Genomic DNA, 23,055 nt, shown 5'->3' with positions numbered 1-23,055 from the left:
GGAGTTGGAAACAACCCAAATTTCTATTAACAGACAGAAGGATTAAAAACTGTGTTACATACATAGAGTGGAGGACTACGCATCCCTAAAAAGCAGTGATGAATGCATGAAGCATGTTGCTGCATGGGAAGAACTGGAGGAAATTATGCTAAGCGAAGTAAGCCAAGCACAAAAGGACAAGTACAAAATGAGTCCGCCAAGGTAAACTCAAAAAATGCAAAAAGGTCACAGGGAAGAAGCTAGTGTATACATTCATTCCTGCGGTGATGTCCAGGTAATATGGCAGAGGCCACTCAAAACCCAGTGATACCTATGGTCGTCTACTGAAAAGGAGAAAACAAAATGACATGGGTAGCCGGGAGAACAGGGCAATAATCCACCCAGCGGGAGGGTACAGTTTATATCTCCGCAGGGAAAGAGGGACAGGAATTCAACCAAGTGCTCCAAGACAAGATTGCAACACACTGGCATGAAGCAAGGAACCAATAGAGAGGCCGGAAGTTGTAAAGGAGCAGACACAGAGGAAAGAGAAGCACACGTAATGAATCTGTAAAAGAGCAGAGGGCTACAGCTCACTCAGGCATGTAGCAAGGAACTGAGCTGTTTCCTCTCCATTCATTCATGTTCAAGTTTAGGAATACTTGACTGGTTACATTTACTCAAATTATTTTTAAGTCTAAAAAAAGACTTTCTTAAAACTACATTACCTATAAAAACACATCATCTGGTGCTGTAAAGATACAATCGAAAGCAAAGATCAAGGACCAAACAAGCTCCAGGAATCACACATGCACAAGGAATGTTTGCATTTCCTTGAGAATCAACATGATCTGTTTGCAGAACACGATGACCCTAATGTGAATCCTTAAAGCCTTGATTTGTGTCCAAGTTCTAGCCATCTTCTGGCTACACAGTCCTGAGCGGTCAGTCCCATTACCAACTAGGTGTCCAGACCCACCTCTCCTCTACTCCCCAAGAATTATTTCAGAGGACAACACTGAAGCTACAGCTCAAGGAGAGGGACATGTCTGATCACAGCACACAGGAGCAAATGAGAGGGAATGAACCGAGTGAAGCACATCCTGCCCCCCAAAATCCCTGAGGACAATATTTCTGCTCAGAGCAGCCAATGAACAGAGACGACCAAAGGGCCGTGCCCACCACCAGACACGACATTCCTAACTGACCCATAGCATCATGGGGACAACATTGGAGACACAAGGCAGGAAATGTGCCTGCCCTGACCCCACCACACCGAGGTGAAACGCTGGGTGTGCAACAGAGGAGCAAGGGGAGCAGAGCAATGAAGTCCCCAGGGAACACCAAAAATAGACTGTGGGGCCAGAGAATGGCGCCCAATCAGACTTGACTGGAAAGCACGCATAAGGGAAAACAAATAGATCTTGAACTATTGTTAGGCTTTTCTTTTTGGTCACGGTCTGTGTTGTTGTTGCTGCTGCTATTGTATTATGTTCTATCATTGCTTGTTTTGCACAATCTTGTGTTTGTGCATATTGTTGTCTCTGCATGTCAATCTGGATGGGATAGGCGGGATAAAAAAGCAGAAGAGAGAAAATGGACGACAGTTCTGGGGGACATGGGAGAGGGGGAGGCAGGAGAAAAGAAGTGGGTGTTAACAAGCCCAGGAACAAGGAAACAAGTGACCAAATATCAATGGTGAGGTGAGTATAAGAGGTTTGGTAGGGCCTGATCAAGGGAAAGGTAAGGAAGGAAAGCCTTAAATGTAAATGAAGACTGACCATGAGAGTGGGACAAGAAGAAAGAAAAAGGAAATAGAGGAAAGAACCAGGAGGTAAAGGGCATTTAGAGATCTAAATACAGGCATGTACATATGTAAATATATTTATATATGACAATGGGGAAACAGATCTATGTACAGATGTTTATAGGTTTAGTATTAAGGAAGCAGATTGACATTGGGCTTCTACTCAACTACTCCCTCAGCACAAGAACATTTTTTCTAAAAACATGGCACACTGAGATACTCACCTTCCCAACACGATCACTGAAGACAACGTGGGTGCATAAGCAAATGTGGTGAAGAAAGCTGATGATGCCTGACTATCAAAAGATATAGCTTCTGGGGTCTTAAAGGCTTGAAGATAAATAGGCGTCCATCTAGCTGAGAAACAACAAAGCCCATATGGAAGAAGCGCAGCAGCTGAATGGACCTGACCTGTAATGTGATCAGGTATCAGGCATCAAAGATCGAGAGCAATAAATCATAATGTGAATGAGGAGGGACATGCAATGTGGAGGCCCAAAGCCAATCTATAAGCAATTAAACATGCCCTTACAGAAGGATTGTGGAAAGAAGACAAGTCAGTCAGGGTGCAGTACAGCATTGATGAAACATACAGTTTTCCTCTAGTTCTTTAATGCATCTGACACACACCCCCACTATCCTGACCCTAATTCTACCTTACAAATCTTGACAGACCAGAGCATGTACATGGGTAGAGATAAGAGCTGAAAACACAAGGAATACAGCACAGATAAGCTCCTCAGAACCAATATTGAGAGTAGTCATACCAGGAGGGTAAGGGGAAGCTGGGGGAGGGTGGGAAGGAAAGGGGGAACCAATCATAATGACCTAATATAACCCACCCCCCAGGTGTATGGACAATAGACAAGGGGTAAAGGGAGACATCAGACAGTGCAAGACATGAAAAACTAATAATAATTTATAAATTTTCAAGGGTTCATGAGGGAGGGAAGGAGGAAGGGAGTGAGGGGGAGGGAGGAGAAAAAAATGAGGCACTGATACTAAGGGCCCAAGTAGATATAAAATGCTTTGAAAAATATGATGGCAACATACTTACAAATGTGCTTGACAAAATGGATGCATGTATGGATTGTGATAAGTGTTTTACGAAACCCCAGTAAAATGATTTTAAATTAAAAAGATATTTCTCTGCACAGATGAGACACATTTATTTTATGCATGAGGTTTTGAACAGATACATGTTTGTCATTCTGCTTAATGTTTTTTCCTATAAATAAAACTAGATTAATGAACATATATGTAAGACTTATGATGAGAGAAGATATTAGCATATCCATTTTTATTACAAAGTTATTCAGAAAAATTAAAATGGATCACCTAAATGCCTGTTGGTAGAAGATTGGCTAAACAAACAGGCACATATACCCAATGGAATGCTATTAAATACACGTACATAAAAAGAATATTATTAAAGAATAAAATCGCAACACCTTGTACTATGTATGAACCTTGAGGACATTATGCAGGATAAAATTAATCAATCACAAAATAAAAACATTGCACTTTGACTACTGTTATTTTAAGTCAAGAAATTTTTTGTCCCAGAAAAATATTATTTAATGGTTTCCAGAAGTGGAAGTGAAAGGGGCTATAAATTACTAACTAGTGTATACATAGATAAACTTGGGTGAAAGGTATGCAATCTATAAAAGAAAGGTGAGTAAAAAATTATGAATGCAATGCAAGGCACTGGAAAAAGTATATGAGTTAAAGGCAGTGGAAGCAAGTGATGCTATTCACAATCCTACAAGAACAGTAATCAACAAGTAGATGCACAGGTAGACAGGAAAACTGAATAGATGTGGAAAGGAGAATAGAACTAGAGCCATAACTGCATATGTGACTGACAGAAGATATTATTGTATATGTAAACGTTGAATGAAAACCTGGCTTACGCTTTAAAATTTTACTAAGTTTTAAAGAATAGAAAATTAGTTCTCCATTAGAAATAAGAAACAATCGTGACAAAATAAAATATCTGTGCTCTCCTGCAAGTTACCTAACCACTGAGTTTCAGTGATTAAAAATGTTCACTTTCGCTTGTGAGGAATATTAAGACAATTATATAATATAATGAGTGTTAACTATAATTACTTTTCCAACATACTTTATCAATAGGCACCACACTATCGAAGTATTACTAACAGGTAAGAACACCTCTGGGGCTTCTTTTTGTCCTCTAGGGACCAAACAGGGAAGGGTTCCTTCCAAGGAAACAGAATCAGCATATTACTTTCTTCTTTGATGCCAATGCCTATGTAAAAAAACAATATGCATACCAGACTCCACTTAGTACAGAAATAAAACAAAATTAATTTGGGAAAAGTACAGTTACATAGAAATGAAGTAAAATCATAGTGTTAATATGACCTCTCTTTTATTAATAAGCACGCTTTTCTAACGCTATACAATAAAATGGCCTCACATTGATCACTATGTCTGGAGCCTAAATTTTGTTCTCTGTTTTCATTTCCCAGGGAAGAAAATTGGGATTCCTTAAGAAAAATAACTTCTCGGTGGGCAAGGCCGTCCAGGAGGCTGTGCACAGAAGAGGCCTGCCCCGGCAGCTCTGGGGCAGGGCAGCACTCTGCTGGCTGGCTCTCAGTGGACAGCCAGAGTGCCGAGCGCTGATTGGCTGCGTGGCGAGCAAGAGGGAGCCGTGTGCAGAGGCATGCGTGGTGCCGTGTGCAGACCCACGTATGGCGCAGGCAAGGGCCCTGAAAAGAAACAGCCTCTCCCTTGAGAACCGCTTTCACCCGGCCTCTGTGTGAGCCTCCGCCGCTGCAGACACACTCAGACACCGAAGAAAACCTAATTGCAGCCATGAGCATCAAGGAATGCTTCAAGTGTGGCCGATCTAGCCCCTGGGCCCGGGAATGCCCTACTGGAGGAGGCCGGGGTCGCAGAATGAGAAGCCGTGGCAGAGGTTTCCAGTTTGTTTCCTCGTCTCTTCCAGACATCTGTTCTCATGATGGTGCGTCTGATCATCTTGCCAAGGATTGAGATCTTCAGGAGGATGAAACCTGCTGTAACATTGCGGTAGAGGAGGTCACATTGACAGACTGCAAGGAGCCAGACAGAGAGAGAGAGAGAGAGGGAGGAGTTGTTACACCTGTGGCAAACCAGGCCCTCTGGCTCTTGACTGTGACCACGCTGATGAGCAGAAGTGCTGTATTGTGGAGAATATGGACACATTCAAAAGAGCTGCGCCAAAGGGAAGTGTTACAGGTGTGGTGAAACTGCTCATGTAGCCATCAACTGCAGCAAGACAAGCGAAGTCAACTGCTAGCGCTGTGGTGAGTCAGGGCACCTTGCAGGGGAATGCACAATTGAGGCTACAGCTGAATTATTTTCCTTTGTTGCCCCACCTTTTTCTGATTGATGGTTGTGTTTTTTTCTCTGAATCCTCTTCACTGGCCAAAGGTTGGCCAATAGAGGCTACTCCCAGGCCAGTGAGTTTTACTTGCTGTGTAAAAGGAGGAAAGGGTGGGGGGAAAAATCAACTTTCTGCATTTAAGAACAAAAAATATTTATATTAAGTTTGGTAAAGGTGCTATGTATAATTCTTTGTTAAAGAACCCCCTTTCCGTGCCACTGGTGAATAAGGGATTAACGAATGGGGAAGAGTCAGACCATTAGGCCCATGCTGGGTCTCTTGAGATGTGCCCAGGTAGGAGATTGAACCAATTTTGGAAGTGTCTGTGAACTTCTACAATATCTTTAATTTTAGCATTATGATTGCCTTGAATTGTCTGACCTCAGTAGCTGTAACATCAAAAAACATCTGCATCAGGCTCTACATAGAACATACAATTGAGTGGGAGTAAACAGAGAAAAACATGATTGTGTGAGAGAACCCAGATAAAAGGCTAAACAGGAACAACTTCATCACAGAGTTGATGCTGAGTAATCATACACATGGTGATGGCAAAGGTTTAAAACACATTTTTTTCCTTAAAGACTTAAATCCAAAGCCCAGAGTAAATATCAATACTCAGAGTTAAGCATAATTTGGAGCTTGTTCAGGAATTGCAAAGAAATGCATTTTCGAAGAAATCAAGATGTTATTTTTGTATACTATATCACGTAGGCAACTGTATTTCATTTACTGTAATCGGTTTTTGAAAGTCAGCTGGAAGAAGTAAGTGAAGTCCTAGAAAATAGCAATGTCAATTTAAAGTATCCAATAAAGCTGGAGAAGGAAGAGGGTAAAATATAACTCCTTAAAAAAATACTGCAAGAATTTGAGACAATTAATTGTACAAAAAGTGAGAGAAACTCTCAAAAGGCAATGGATGCATGTCAAAAAGACAGGCCTATATATATATAGAGAGAGAGAAAGATAGTGTGAATTATAGTAAGACGTACGAGGGGTACCAACCCTCGACCCCTAAGTGGAAATTAGCTCCACTAGGCAGTACTTTCCTAGCAGGCACTTTTTCCTGCTAGGTGGGTATCAAGCAACTCGCTCTGAGTTAGTGCACTCAGTGGCTTTACCTGGGAAGGTTCTCTCTGGTCACAGTGAATTTTTTTGTGAGAGCAGTTTTCCTTGAACCTTGTTTTTTATCATGGGTGATTTAAGAGACCAATGTGTGTCTGTGAGAATTTGTTTCCTGCTCTGGAAAATGCTGCAGAAACTGTTGTGATATTGAACACAGGTTAGAAGGAAGAACAGCACAATGGACAAAACTCAAGTATATGAGTGGTTTTCTAATTTCAAAAAGATGAAATGTTGATTTATGGCAAACTTCGCTCCAGACTTCTGTCAACTTCCTGAAGAGGCAAAAATATTCACTTTTTGGCGTGCATTTGGAGTTTGTTCCACCAGGTCAGAATGTTAACCAAGCTTTCTATTTAGAGGTTCTCAAAAGATTGTGTAACAGTTGTCAAAAAGAAAGGCCTGGTTTGCAGTAAATGAGGAACTGCTTTTGTCACCTTGACAATACACCTGCTCACACAGCCAGTTCCGTGCACCAGTTTGTGGCAAAAAACAATATGCGTCTCTTGTCACATGCACTTTACTCTATTGACCTCACTCCATGGAACTACTTTTTGTTTCCATGAATGCAGAGGGACATGAAAGGACATCGATTTCACAACACAGAAGAGGTGAACAAAAAACAAGAGGGAGGTGCTGTCAAACATCCAAACAGAAAAATTTGAAAAATGTTTCCAAAAATGGAATTGCAGATTTGACAACTGTATTAAGTATCATGGAGAGTACTTTGGAGGTGATAAGGTCCTTTGGTAAAAAAAAAAAATTAAATACATGCAGTATATACTCGAGTATAAGTCAAGTTTTCCAGCACATTTTAAATGCCATTTTTGTGGTAAAATTAGGTGCCTCGGCTGATATTCAGGTCAGCTTATACTCAAGTACATGCAGTAGCTTGTAAAACAATGCCTTTGGGGGGGGGGTACCCCCTGGTATATCATGATAATCTCTGTAATGGAGGAATATACTTTCTTCTTATTTCCTTCTCCACATTTCCAAAATATGCATTCTGTATGGATATAAATATATACATCTACCACATACCTCTCAATTTGTCTTACTGTTGTGGCTTGTGCATTGTTGTGATGCTGGAAGCTGTCATTCGTTTTCCAAATGTCAGCAATGTCGCCCAAAGTGAACACATTTCAGTGGAGCTTCCAGACTAAGAATCGGCTATGGGGAAGACATTGGCAGGCAGCTTAAGAGGAAGTAATCATTGCAAACCTTGCTCATAGCCTGGAAACCTTGTCAGGCACTGAAGGCCCTAAGAATGGCAGCAGAACATTGTCAGGGACAGAGCCTGAAGAGGGGCTCCTCAGGGTGAAAGGCACTCAGCATGTGACTGTAACCCCCCCCCATCTTCTTTGGATGCTTTTGTGCATCATTCATATGTTTCCCATAGAATATTACAGCTCCAGGTGTGGATTTTTCTTCAGTTCTTTCTGTTTAAAATATATTGAGAGTGGCTTGCTTTTTTGGTGTTCTGACTCTAGGTTTTTGCAAATTTTATAGCACTATTTTACTTTGTCTTTCCAAGCTCCTTTTTGAAATTTCCTACCCAGCTCTTGGACTTCATCATTTCCCCCATTTGTTTCAGCTACTCAACGATCTGGAGCAAGTTCCAGAGTCTCTTGTGAAATTCATTTTAATCTTTTATTTCTTTTCTCTCTTTTCACCAATCTACCTTTTGTTTCCTTCATATATAATGTTCTTTATGTTATCCAACAGCTCATCAGGTCTTCTGTCATTACTATTCAATAGGTTAAGTCTCTTATGAAGATGTTCTCAAAATTCAGGTGCAATAGTTTCAAAGTTGTGTTTTGACTCTTGAGGAGTTGTTTCAATTTTCTTCATCTTCAACCTGAATTTATACGTGAGCAACTGATGGTTTTTTCCCAACCCCTGTCTTGGTTTTAGATCCTAATATTGAGTTCCGTAATCATCGCTTCCCACAAATGAAGTCAATTTGATTTCTATGAATTCCATCTGGCATAGCAAGACAAAGCAACAAAAGAGAACATGATGACAACACAAAGAAAACCAATGACCAATATATAAATAAGTAAATTTTTAAAAAGAAAAACCTCTAAAAAGATCAGGTTCTGTCTTTTTAACTCTAGGAGTGTCCTATAGTTGCGTCTGATGGGATGCCATGCTCAGGACCCAAAGACTATCCTTTGCACTCCCTCAGGAGCTCTCTGCTCTGTTCCCCAAGGTACTCTGCCCCACGCCCATAGTAGTTGGCTACCCTCTCCTTTTTAGGTGGCTACCATATGTACCCCTGTTTTTGGTCTGGCCCCTGCCATACTACCTGGGCTTCACCCCGGGAATGTTTATATGCAGTAGCTTTTTCTCTATGCCATTTTGTATTTTTCTCTTTTTTTAAACTTACCTCAGCGGACTCCTGTTGTACTTGTTGTTTTGTGCTTGACTTACCTCACTTAGCATAATTTCCTCTAGTTCTTCCCATGCAGCAATCTGCTTCATGCGTTCATCAATGCTTTTTCCTGATGCATAGTACTCCATTGTATTCATGTACCACAGATTTTTAATCCATTCATCTGCTGATGGAAATTTGGGTTGTTTCCATCTTGCAATTGTGAAAATAGATGAACACAATGAACATTGATGTCTGTCCATGGTTTGTTTCTCAACTCTCCTGGGTATATGTCCAGTCAGGGGATTGCTGGGTCATGTGGTAGCTCAATTTCCATAATTTTTAGAAATCGCTAAATCGATTTCCATAGTGACTGTATATACCAACATGTCCACTAGCAGTGGATGAGAATTCCTAACTATCCACAGTCCCTCCAACACTTGTTGCTTTCTGATTTTTTGAATTGGACTACCTTTGAGGGTGTTAGGTGGTATCTTATAGTTATTTTAATTTGCATTTGTCTTATGGCTAATGATGGGAAACATTTTCTTATATGTTTATTGGCCATTCAGATTTCAAACTCTGTAAAACTTCTGCTCAGGTCTTTTGCCCACCTCCTCAGTGGGCACTTAGTTTTTCTCTGATTGTAAGCTTGAAAAGTATAGATTTTAGTAATAAGGCCTTTGTCTGATGTGTCATTGCTAAAGATGCTTTCCTAGTTGGTGGGCACTCTTATTACACTTTTGGTGCATTTTTTCCGATGTACACAGGTGTTTTATTTTCAATATATCCCACTTCTCAATTTGTAACTCCCCTGTGTCTGTGTCCTTCCCTATTTCCGATAGCCTGTGTATTCCCTGTGCTAAGGTTCTCAGGTTTGTCCCAATTCCCTCATTACTGGCCATAACTGGGGTTTTATCTCAAGATCTCTGATCCACCTTGAGTTTCTTCTTGTGCATGGAGTGAGGTAAGAGTCTTGCTTCATATTCTGCAGGTAGATATCCATTTTTTCTAGAACCATTTTTAAAAAGGGCATCTGCTTCCCATTTGATATTTTTTGGTCTTTTTCAAAATTCACCAACCACCACAGGGCAACGCTGATGCCAGTAGTTTTCTCCAATAAGTTTAAAGAACAGCAACACTGGACTGCCCCCGGTCCCTACCCCCATAAAAGCCTAGGGAGCAAAGAACTTGGGGCTTATTCCCTTTGGACGCTGGGTCCCTGCTGCACTGGGCAGTGGAGGGAGGCAAGCCCTAGCTTGAGCTAAAAAATAAACTCCTTTTGCCGTGTTTGCATGTCAACTGGTTGCAATTCTTCCGTGCGCCCAAGGTGAGCTCGCGTTCCTTTACCCAATATAACAATGTATGTATGTATGTATGTGGAGAGAGAGAAATAAAGCAAAGTTGTTTAAGGGAGGTCAGAAGGAAAAGAGGAGCTAATAACAATGAGCACGAGAATAAAATGTTCTAAAACAGCGATGATGAGCGCATGATACTTCTTTATCTGACTGAACTGTTGAGTTTTATGATACGGGAATTGTAAACCAATCAAAATGTTTGGGAAAGCATTTTAGTTCAAAATTTTTTAATGAAATGAAGAAAATGCTTTTCTATGTATGCTCTTAGACATCTGATTTTTTTAATCCCAATACATAAAATACTATGGCTTTTTAAAAGATGTTTAACCTCCCCAAACTCATTTATGGAAAATTATAATATTCACAACATAAAATGATGGCATTGCTTTGATTATGTATATTAATCAGCTAGTAAAGTGCTAGGATCATAGAGTAAATGATTAATAAATTTTACTATTATTTCTAACATTATTATCAATAGTATTTTAACGGCTCTATTTAAAACAACAGACTCCATTGCTTCAATGTTTCCTAGTCTACACGACAATATAAATTATATGAGGGCATAAGCCATGATTATTACTAACAGATACTGTCAATATATAAAATTTATGTCTATCTCTTCCTCTTTGCAACGCGAGTTAGAAGAATTATTTACCTTGCATAATTATCATGCCGTTTTAAAAAATATTTTCTTCCCCAGTTTTTGCTCAGTTCATACTAGTTACTTCAACAACTAGTTTCCAGTGTGTCGTATTTCACAGAAGTTGCCAAAGTTTCTTGTTACTCATGAACCTTGAGCTTTTCATTCCGTGTGGTTATTTCTCAACAGCTAATGAAATAAGAGAGCAACTCTGGATTCAAACAAAAACTAAGTTTATGTAGGTGGAGCTAAAGCACACGGAAAATCAAAGTACACTGTTCTAGCATATCAAGTTCACTTCCTGTGCTCCAGAGGAGCCTGTGCAGAAAAGGTGCAGCATGGGAAAAAAATCCTTCTACGTTCTGATTGTGGGGGTGCTGGTAGCATACTATGCCTATATACCTCTCCCAGAGAATTTTGAGGAGCCATGGAAAATGATGTGGATGAACACAAAAATGAAAACCTTTGTACATTTGGTAAGCTTCACATTTTGTCGATTTGTATGTTTATACTTAACTTGAGAGCAAGAACTAAAGTTCCCAGGATTTTGTTTCATGGTGATTTGAGTCTATTTATTATTTACCTTTTAAAAATATGTAAAGGATCCTTTGTCTTTTACTATTAACTTGTTTTCTCGCACTTTCCCCATTATGTGGACTAGAATCATGGTTTAAATGACAAGGACAGGCAAAGATGCATTTGAATATAATTTTTTCCTGGCAATATTTATGTCATGAAAGTGTCAATTGTTTGAAATTCCTGTCTAAGTAAAGATCATCAGGCTGTGAAGCACTGTATAGGTTACAGACTTTTACATCATTTTATATTCAGAGTATAGGCTTAAGATGTTTACTATATGAAGATTCTCAATCAGGAGTGGCAAGGCAGCTGCAACAAAATGAGCTCGAACACAACAACAGTTGTGGGGAATGGGCAGGCAGGGCAGTGTTTCATTCTGTGTACATGGGGTCGCTATGGATCGGAACTCAACTAGTCCACACCTAACAAGAAGAAGGGGTGGAATAGTTGGCATATGTCCAGTATGTGCCGTAAAAGGGGTGATATGTTAAAAGTGTCCGGACATGGATGTCATGGCCAGTGGGCTGCCTGCTGGAGCAGATCTAGTCAAGACTGTAAACATAGGAATGGCTCCCTCAGGATCCTTGGGAATGTTTTCATAGTTTTTTCTTCAATTACATTGCCTACTCTGTTTTTCTCTTATTTCTTTGTAAAATTTAATTAATGTCAGTTGTGCAATTCTCAGAAAGGTCTTTTAATTCTAATTTAGTCAATAATTCAAAATTTCCAAAACATATAAGGCACCCAAGGACTCAACCCCTGTTGGAATTTGCTTCCTGGTGATTAAAAAAATAAAATAAATCGCCAAATCCACTCCCACCAAATCAATGCCAACTCCTAGCCACCCTGCAGAACTGGGCAGAAGTGCCCAGTGGGTTTAAAAGACTTTAACTCTGTACCAAAGTAGAAAGTCTGGGCTTTCACAATCATGATAAAACAATGTAAAATCCAGCATTATTTCAGAATGTGAGAAAGACCTCGCAGACAAAAGGATGAAAAGAGAAGTGTGGGCAGATGGAGCGGCTGGGCCTGCTGTGTTTGGTCAGAGGAAGCCTGTCTGAAGAGGAAACGTCTGCATAAGCAGTCAAAGATTGAAAAGGAGCTTGCCATTTTCCAGGTAGAGAAGGCAACAAGTGAAAAATGCCCAGCTACCATATTTGCAAAGTTCACTGAGTCGTATGAGACTTTAGAGCCAATGGGCAAATGTAATTTAGTTGGGAAACTCTCCAGGTAATACCACACAGTACTCTATGGCAAAGGTTGAGTTTCAATATACATGTGCCATGTAAATTTTAAAGGAGGGAACAGTGTTTTGGCCTTACATGATTTCTTTTTTTGATTTATAATTTGAGAGTTGTTACTATTTTTTCAGTGGATCACATTATTAATTACATTTAAATGTATTTAAGAAGTAATTTTTCTAATTGTGTGGTATTTCTTATTCTCTGCTCGCATTTTATTGCACTTTACCCATGATTTATGGTTGTAATATGTTTTCAAAGTAGTCAAAGAATATAGCTTTTAAATATATATTTTAATGTTTTTCTTATTCCTGAATTACATAGATGTTAGTTGTGGTCAATTTCCTTGATTTATCTTCTTTTTTCTGATGAATTTGTTTAGCTTGCTTTAAATGGCTGGTCATTTTTGAGTATTCACATTTATTGGACTTTGAACTTTAAGTTAAGAATAAACTTGTAAGATTTATGATCTTGGTAAACATTATTAAGCAGGTAATATAAGCCACTTATTAAACGTCATCAGATTATTCTTCCTTCTCCTGAAGTGAATGTGGTAATACTACTTAGCTCATATGTGGGCGAGACACTAAAAAGTATTGTGATTAATAAACATAATTTCTTGGAACACTGATTTGTTGGGTGAAATATCAGTATGCAAGCATGCAAACAAGGAAGCATTTTTTTCCCTCCTACTCATTCACTCCCACCTCTGCTCCTCGTGCACTGAATCATATCAGCTTGTAACAACAAGAGACTTCTCAATCTAAACCACTGGTTCCACCAAGAAAGATTGCTCTTCTTTTATATACTTAGCCAACTTAAGAACAGGGCTTACTTCCAAGACAAATGAAATTTCACTTTCTTGCTTGAACATATCTATTTGATAATCCCATATGGCTATGAAATTACCTGCTGAGTGCTCCTCAAATACCTCGTGCAAACCTGTATATTATTTCTTTATTTTGTAACTATTAACATACTTGGCTTTCCCAATGAAGTCTGCGACACTTGGAAGCAACAAAGCATTGCTTTTTTGTTCATATGTATAACCACAATGCTTAGTAGAGAACCTGGCACATAGAGATTAAATGAACATTCATTCTACGTTAGAAAACTTGATAGAATGTTTGCTATTCTGATTCTTCTTTTGGTTCTTAAAATGATCAAAGAAGATTCATATGTGAGACATTAGTTGATTCTAATTGTGAAGTTAATATGTATTTAGGTCATTCAAGGGCAAAAGTGCACCTGACCCAAGCCAAAATATTTTCTCCCAAATCGTCTGCATACGAGAGTTGAATGATGGATAAGGAAGACTGAAGCATTAATGCCTTTGTATATGGTTTTGGCAAAGAATAGTGAACATTTCATGAACTTCCCAATATGCAAACAAACCATCAGTCTTCATGACATGTTATTGCAAGGAAGCAATTTCTGGAGAGTAACTTTGTGCTTGGCAATGTAGAGAATCAATGAAAAAGAAAACAATGAGTTGGATAGGCAAAGTGGCTGCAACAATGGGTTGAAATACTTGTACAGCAACAATGGTGAAGAAGGCCAGGACGGGGCAGTGTTCTGATTGCTCACTTAGTTGTACACAGGTCACTATGAGTCAGAATAAATTAAAGCACCTAATGACTACAACATATGCTTGTATTTTTGGACTCCTTTTTAAACGTAAAATTTGAATTTCATTTGTAGGCTACATTTCTTGAGCTGCTGGGAATCAAACATTTCATGGATTCCATGATGATTGCCATGAGCATTCGTGAAGTCCCCCCAGTTTCAGATGAAAATGTCACTGTGACGGACACAACATTCAACGACATTCCTGTCCGTGTGTTTGTGCCAACGAGAAAGTCAAAAGAACTAAGAAGGGCTGTTTTTTACATTCATGGTGGTGGCTGGTGTTTGGGAAGTGCTGGTAAATGGACACTTTGAAAATTCTCAGTCACTAGGATAGTTTGTAAGATTTTATAGAATAATATAAATCTTCCTTTTCTTGTAGTTTGGGTAAAAGTTTACATAGAAAATTAGTTTTCCATTCAACAATTTATACACATTTTGTGCCAGGGCATTGGTTGCAGTTCTTCAGTGTACTAAGTGCTCCTCCCACTTCCTCCTGGCGTTTCCCAATTCCATTCCTTCGTCCTATCCTTGCCTGTCAGTAGTGCTTGGATTTGAGAAAATGTTCTCTTTTCCTTCCTTTGCTTGTACCAAGAAGTACATTCCTCTAGGATACTATTATTCACTTTATTGATTTATCTAAAAGAATGACATCCTCAGACACACCCAGAGGCAATCCAACTCTGTGCACAGGCTTGTCACCAGTCAGAATTGACTTGGTGACTGAGTATGTGATTGTTAGGCTGAATGGCGCTCCTTAGGGGAGAGTTCAGGGGAGAACAGTCCCAGGCTTAAGGAGGCTAAGTAAAATGCTATCCTGCTAATACTTCACAGTGACTCTCCTTTAATTTGTTCCTTTGGTAAGGTTTTACGTTACCTCAAATGGGCAGGGTGGGAGTAGTACCAAAAGTGAATTACCACGTGGGGTGACACCTTAGTAAGACTACTGGTAGTTACAGACACGTAAGAATATTTTGAAAAGTAAAAAGTGTAGTAGGATTTCAGTGATGAAAACTTCCTTCTCTTCAATTATTGCTTCTTGTCGCTTGCTTTTCTTTATTTCAGCTTTATATAATTATGACATGGTGTCAAGATGGACAGCAGACAGACTTGATGCTGTTTTCATATCAACCAAGTAAGATCTTTGTTAGTTTGGTTTTAGACCTTACATGCCAAGAATCGGTGACCTCAGTTTCATATTAGTGAATAATTATCTCAAATATAAACTATTTCTAAATGAGACAAAATAGGTGCTAGAAAGTGTTGGCTAGACCCAACCTGATTAGAGAGTCAGAGAAAAATCAAACAGGAAAACTGTACCTGTGGCCTAAGCTTTATTCAGGCAATAAATTGAGAGATGGAACTACAGTTTTCATAGTAATTGAAAGTATCACACTCATGGGTATAATTGCATTTCTAAAGTTCTTCTCAACTTTTAAATGTCCTTATCTTTAAAAATGACTGATTGTAGTCAGAAGATAATCTATAAAAATACATAACAAAAAATTCTTACCTGTGAATCATTATGGATATTATACAATATGAACATAACTAAGCAGTCTGATACTTGATAAGTAACATTTATTATCAGATTAAATAGATAAAGCCAATAAATTAGTGTCATATTGATTTTGCATCAATAACAGTATTAGAAAATAACTCTTAGAGAAAGGTGAAAAATAGGGCTGGGTTGCTTGGTAAACCATGCATTTATTTCAATGTAAACTTCATATAATGCAGAAGAAATTAAGCAATGTGATAATCATAATCACTTGTTAAGTTAGATCATTACTCTAAAGTTAAAGAGGTGTGCTCAAAATTTGAATATAAGAGATCACTAATAAACACAGTAATTAGATAGAATAAAAATGTTGATGTAATTAGAAACCCAAACTTTCCTTTAGTATGCATTCCCACTTTTTAAAAACGTTGTCTTTTGACATTAAAATATAGAAACCTGTGTTTGCATCACTGAATTGACTAACAAATAATGAGTGAATTTTGGGAAAGAAAAAATATACGCTTACCTTTTTATGCAAGTACATGCTTTGTCTTTGAATATATTTTAAGTATTTTATGAAAGAGAAATTATTTAGCTCTAATTACAAAAATGGTAATTTTGCTTAAGCCGTGCGCACACACACGCACAGCTCAACATCATTACTGACCTGGAAAATGCAAATGAGATCACCAATAGATACGATTTCTTACCCACTAAAATGGCTCAGATTTTTCAAAAATACGATAGCAATTAGGGAGAAATTAGAACTTTTATACAGATGATGAGCAATGTAAACTGATGCAATCATTTTTAAAAGCAGTTCTCCCCAAAGTTAAAATGATTATTACATGAAACCTGAAGAACCACAACTCACTGCCATCACGTCAATGCCAATGAGTGCGTCTAAAGCCCAGGGCAGAACAGCCTCTGTGCGTTCCCAAGACTGAAAGCACCATCTTTCTAGCGGAGCTGGCTGGGGAGCGCAAATTTCTGACCTTCTGGTGAGCAGCCCACCTCATGACCACTGGGGTTCCCACAGTGATTTGCATATTCATCAAAAATGAAAACGCATCCACATAAAATTTTGTACATGAATGCCAATACCTATACTTTATATAAACTCCAAGGAGAGGGAAAAATCACAGTACCCATAAAATAATAAAAAATACATTCAAAATAGTATGCTTATGCAATAGAATATTATTTATTGGATATTAAAAAGAAATGCTGCAGCATGGATAAACCTGAAATCATTATGCTAACTGAGAAAAGTCAACCACAAATTAACACATATTGTATGATTCCAATTTTTGAGATAGTCATAATAGTAAAATCTACAGAGACAGAAATTTGATTGGGGTGGGGCAACGGTGCAGACTAGGAGTAAATAGGAAGTACTTGTTACTAAGTACAGGGCTTCTTTATGATATAAAATGTTCTAAAATGGATTGTTGAGACAGTTCTCTTGTTACATTAAAAACCACTAAATAGTAAATTATATAGGAGAATTGTATGGAATTCAAATATATCTCAATTAAGAAATTATATAAAATATAAATATAAGATGTAAATGCATAATATATTAACCTATGCCTATTTATCAACCTCTGCCTATCATTTGTTTATCATCTCCACTGTTGTATAAAATATAGAAATAAATGACTGCTAGTTAATATAAGTATAGAAAAATATTTGAAAAGACAATTTTTAAAAAAAGGATACTTAAATGACTAATAAACATATGAAATTCAAGTACATGAGGAGAATGTAGTTAAAACCACTAAGAAACATCATTTATACTCATTATTAATTTTAAAATGAAAAATAATACCAAGTGTTGGTGATAATAGACAGCAAAAGTAATTTCTATATATTGGTCATTGAAAAATATGTTGATAAGATGATTTTGTTGAAATATTTAAAATAGTTATCTAAAGCCAGACACATTTTAATGTTGCTAGAAATTGTGTTCACAGTCTATATCCATAGAAATACATGTTTATCACAATATGCACTCGAATATTCACAATGCGAAATCCTGACTGAAAACAATCCAGATGCCCACAAACATTTTAACTGATAAAGGAATTGCAGTGTATTTACACAATTTAATATTATACAGGAATATAGCTACCTACTGTATAGGTCTATCAATCTCAAAGATATTTTGTTGAACAAACAAAATCAAACAAAAAAGTATAGGCCAGGTGATTCTATTTTCTTAATGGGTAAAAGGAAAAATTAACGTATAGCATTAGTGGATACTCCTGGGTTTGGGAAAGAAGGCATTATGTGGTCGTTTCTGTGTTTTATTATCTGGGTGTAGACTATATGCATGTGTTCAATTATAATATTAATGAAATTGTGTGATTATGATATGTTCACATCTGGTATGTAAAGATTTCTTTTTAAGTTACTTATGAGTTGATTCGACTCATGACATCCCATGTAGACTGCGTTAGGAAAAAGTAAAGATAGAATTCGGATCATGGTAGTTGGGGGGAGGAAGCATCCAGGATCTGGGGGAAAGCTGTGTTCTTCATCGATACTACCTCACACCCTAATTAACCCATCTCCTCTCCTAAACCCCTCTATGAGGGGATCTCCATTGGCCGACACTTGGGCCTTGGGTCTCCACTCTGCACTTCCCCCTTCATTTAATATGATATATATATACATATATACACATACATACACACACATATCTTTTTTTTTTTTTTGCATGATGCCTTATACCTGGTCCCTTGGGCACCTCGTGATCGCACTGGCCGGTGTGCTTCTTCCATGTGGGCTTATTTGCTTCTGAGCTAGATGGCCGCTTGTTCACCTTCAAGCCTTTAAGACCCCAGACACTATCTCTTTTAATAGCCGGGCACCATCAGCTTTCTTCACCACATTTGCTTATGCACCCATTTGTCTTCAGCGATCCTATCATGGAGGTGTGCAGTCAATGATATGATTTTTGGTTCTTTGATGCCTGGTAACTGATCCCTTCGGGACCACTCAATCACACAGGCTGGTGTGTTCTTCCATGTGGACTTTGTTGCTTCTGAGCTAGATGGCCGCTTGTTTATCTTCAAGCCTTTAAGACCCCAGTCACTATCTCTTTTGATAGCCGGGCAACATCAGATTTCTTCACCACATTTACTTGTTCACCCACTTTGGCTCCAGCCGTTGTGTTGGGAGAGTGAGCATCATAGAGTTCCAATTTAATAAAAGAAGGTATTCATGCATTGAGGGAGTGTTTGAGTAGAGGCCCAAGGTCCTTCCGCCACCTTAATACTTGACCTATAAATATAGACACATAGATCTATTTCCCCATTCTCCTATATATATTTGCCTGTACATGTCTTTGTCTAGACCTCCATGAATGCCCTTTGACTCCTAGCTCTTTCCTCCATCTCCCTTGACCTTCCTCCTGCCCTACTACCATGCTTCATCGCCACCTGGGCTAGAGTATACCTCTTCTCTAAGCAACCTTACCCTTGATCATTTCCCACCAGGCCTGCCACTCCCCCTTCTCTACCATTTGGGGTCCCATGTTTTTCCCTTGTCCCTGGGTTTGTTAACACCACTTCCTTACCCCCCCTACTCCCCCACCCCAAGTCCCCCCGGAACTGTCGGTCCCGTTGTTTTTCATCCAGATAGTTCATCCAGCCTGTCCTATTCAGACAGACCTGTGGAGTCACTAACATGCACGAAAACTAGACAGAGGAAATCAAAGCAACAGTATACAACCAGACAACAAAACAACAAAAACAAACCACTGAAAAAGAACAGAACAAAACAGTTCACAAGAGAAAAGCTTGTAGTTAGTTCAGGGATCGTTTGCTGGCCCTTAGGAGCGCTTTCCAGTCCAGTCTGTTGGGGCACCACGCCCTGGCCCCAAAGTCCACTTTCAGCATTCCCTGGGGACCTTGCCACTCCATTCCCTTGCTGTTTCGCTGCACTCCACCAGTGATTTGCCTCGGTGTGGTGGGATCAGGTCAGGTGCAATTCCCACACTGTGTCTCCGGTGCTGTCCCCTGTATCGCCCTTAGTCACTGAGGGGCATCATATCTCATAGTAGGGCCAGCCATGTTGTTCTCTCTGTGGACTGGCTGCTCTACTCAGGAACATCATCATCACGGCCTGGTGGGCCAGGCTGTGCTCCACTCTCTCCTCCTGCCCCTTCATCTGCTCCCGTGTGCTCTGATCAAATATGTCCATCTCCCAGAGCTGCAGAGTCAATGTCGTCCTTCGGAACAAATTCTTTTCGGGGTAGGGGCAAGGATCCACTTAATTTATGGTGCTGGGGCCAGCCTCCCAGACCTCTCCACCGGTTCCCTCCTCCACGCCGGGATATTGCATTCACACCTTGCGACACTGGGTTGAAGTCTGGTCCCACTTTCCCTGTGGAGATATAAACAATACCCTCCCCTTGGGTGGATTAATGCCCCATGACCCCAATACCCTTTTCTTCCTTGTATTCATCCTTTTGTTTTCCTTAATGCTACCTTGCAGGGCTGGATAGGACAGAGGCTGTACACTGGTACATATGAGGGTTGGAGGTACAGGGAATCCAGGGTGGATGATACCTTCAGGACCAAGGGTGTGAGTGACGATGCTGGGAGAGTGGAGGGTGAGTGGGTTGGAAAGGGGGAACTGATTACAAGGATCCACATGTGACCTCTTCCCTGGGAGAGGGACAGCAGAGAAGGGGGGAAGGGAGACTCCAGATAGGGCAAGATATGACAAAATAATGATGTATAAATTACCAAGGGCATATGAGGGAGGGGGGAATGGGGAGGGAGGGGGGGAAAAAAGAGGACCTGAAGCAAGGGGCTTAAGTGGAGATCAAATGCCTTGAGAATGATTGGGGCAGGGAATGTATGGATGTGCTTTATACAATTGATGTATGTATATGTATGGATTGTGGTAGGAGTTGTTTGAGTCCCTAATAAAATGTAAAAGAAGAAAAGAGAAAAAAATGATTAGGGCAAAGACTGTACAGATGTGCTTTATACAATTGATGTATGTATATGTATGAACTGTGAAAAGAATTCTATCAGCCCCAATAAATTGTTAAAATAAAAAAAAATTTAAAAAAAAGTAAAGATAGATAGATGACATGTAACAACAACATATTTTTTTGTCTCCACCGTTACAGATTAGCACCTAAGTACCATTTCCCAATTCAGTTTGAAGATGTTTACCGTGCTTTACGTTGGTTCTTAAGAATAGAAGTTCTTGAACAATATGGCGTGAATCCTGAAAGAATTGCTATTTCAGGAGATAGCTCAGGAGGGAATTTAGCAGCAGCCGTGGTGCAACAGGTATGACACACATCATTTTAAGTACCCTATTTGCAAATATATTTAGTGAATAGATTAAAATATAAAAGGAAATAATATTTTGAAAATATTAAAGAGAATATTGAGAAAAACACCTAAAATGCCAAAACATCAATCTGTGTTCCTGCTATGGTTCTTTTTCTACCTTATTGAAATGACAATTCCATTACTTTCTTTAAAATTATATGTGGCATGTGTCCGTCAGGTCTTATACTAGTACGTTAAACTATACTTCTGAGGCCTGACAATATCCTTACCAGACTAAAGAAGTGCAGAGAGATTCAGTAATCAAGAGAGTATTCATAAATTTCTTCAATTCTTTATTACCAGAATAATCATGCTAATGTTAGAAAATTATCACACCATTTCTGTTACTAGGATAGCTATCAGATAATAATTATAAAGTCTTCAAATGACTTTTGTATGTTCATATAAAAAGATATTACATATCACCTAATAATGACATTATTAAAATAATGATGAACTACATGTTTCTAGTTTATAGATAAAAGTAGGTTTTGTTTTAAGGAATAGATACAAACTGCTACTGATAATATGAAATCTATGAAATATTTTTCCATGGGAGAGTAGGAATAAGGAGAGGAAGTTATCTATGAACTACAGTACTATGAATTACAGGTACAGATGTTAGTGCTTTATTTCGCTAATTACAAACTATGGGTTTAAATTAATGTTAAAGGTTTCTATCGGGAAACTTGGGTATCTGTGAGAAGCAATGTCCAGATGCTGTATTGGCAGTGTCATTTAATTACTCTGCGCTTCCATTTCTTTCTCTATAAGGCAATATGGACCCTCAACTTGAAAATACTTAGAATCTTGAGCTAATTTATGTAAAAATACCTGGTAACTTTGGTGATCTTTACAGAGGAATCTGAAATGCTCACAATGCTTTATTTGACTATTACAAATACTATGTGGAGGCACACCAATTAGAGTCATGTTTTCCAATGGACTTATTCTGTTGTAATCAAGGAATCACTTCAAGAGTGTCAACTAAAGTTCTCTGTTACCTAATAATTTTTTAAAAGATATGCTTAAACAATCCAATTTATGGCAGTCCAAAGTTTACCCAAGAGTGCCACCACGGCTCTTAATTTATATATAAACTATCTTCTTTGTTTTAAAATGTAAATTGTTTTTGTATGTATCTTAAATATTTTTCAGCTCTTAGATGACCCAGATGTCAAGATCAAAATCAAGATACAGTCTTTAATATATCCTGCCCTTCAGATTTTAGATGTACATACACCATCATATCAAGAAAATGCACATGCTCCAAGTCTATCCAAATCACTCATGGTTCGGTTCTGGAGTGAATATATTACTACAGACAGATCACTAGAAAAAGCCATGCTTTTAAACCAGCATGTCTCTGTGGGATCAAGTCATCTGTTCAAGTTTGTTAACTGGAGTTCCTTGCTCCCTGAGAAGTTTAAAAAGGGATATGTCTACAAAAATAAAATGTATGGTAGTTCAGAGATTACTAAAAAATATCCAGCACTCCTCGATGTGAAGGTATCCCCCCTTTTGGCTGATGACAGCAAATTGCGTAACTTGCCTTTGACTTATATCCTAACCTGCCAATATGATGTCCTGAGAGATGATGGACTCATGTACGTCACTCGTCTTAGAAATGTTGGAGTTCAGGTGACCCATCATCATGTTGAGGCAGGATTCCATGGAATATTTTCCTTTATAGAATTTAAAATGGGCTCCAGAATTATAAATCAATATCTTAGTTGGCTGAATAACAATCTATAGCATATCACTTGTCAATGATACTTTAAAAATAAAGTAAATATAAAAACATAAGAAAAATATGGTTATTAGAAATGAATCTTTCTTGGAAATGGTTTGCTGAGGTCCCCATGTACATAATAATATGTCCTTTGAGGGGTTTCATTTACTTTTCTACATTACATAACTGCTATTTTTATTAGTTTTCCCCCTGTATTTCAAATCTTATCCTCTTATGATTTTGTTTTCTTATGTACCCATTCTTCTGGATCAACTACTTCTTATAATGATAGGAGGATAAGTGTATGGAGATATTGCCTGAGTAGAAAATGTGAAG

At 38.6% G+C, this 23,055-nt stretch overlaps 1 protein-coding gene across 1 annotated transcript; it reads left to right on the top strand.

Moving 5' to 3' along the window:
* Positions 1–11,018: 11,018 nt before the first annotated feature.
* On the top strand, positions 11,019–22,742 carry LOC142447159 (arylacetamide deacetylase-like). Its single transcript, XM_075548853.1, has 5 exons — positions 11,019–11,156; positions 14,202–14,424; positions 15,192–15,261; positions 20,771–20,942; positions 22,146–22,742. The coding sequence occupies exons 1-5, from the start codon at positions 11,019–11,021 to the stop codon at positions 22,740–22,742; spliced, it is 1,200 nt and encodes a 399-aa protein (XP_075404968.1).
* Positions 22,743–23,055: the final 313 nt, after the last annotated feature.

The sequence above is a fragment of the Tenrec ecaudatus genome, chromosome 4 (genome assembly GCF_050624435.1).
Source record: "Tenrec ecaudatus isolate mTenEca1 chromosome 4, mTenEca1.hap1, whole genome shotgun sequence".
NCBI classification, from domain to species: Eukaryota; Metazoa; Chordata; class Mammalia; order Afrosoricida; family Tenrecidae; genus Tenrec; species Tenrec ecaudatus.
Note: the sequence above shows the minus strand (reverse complement) of the source record. Positions and strands in the feature narration are given on the sequence as shown.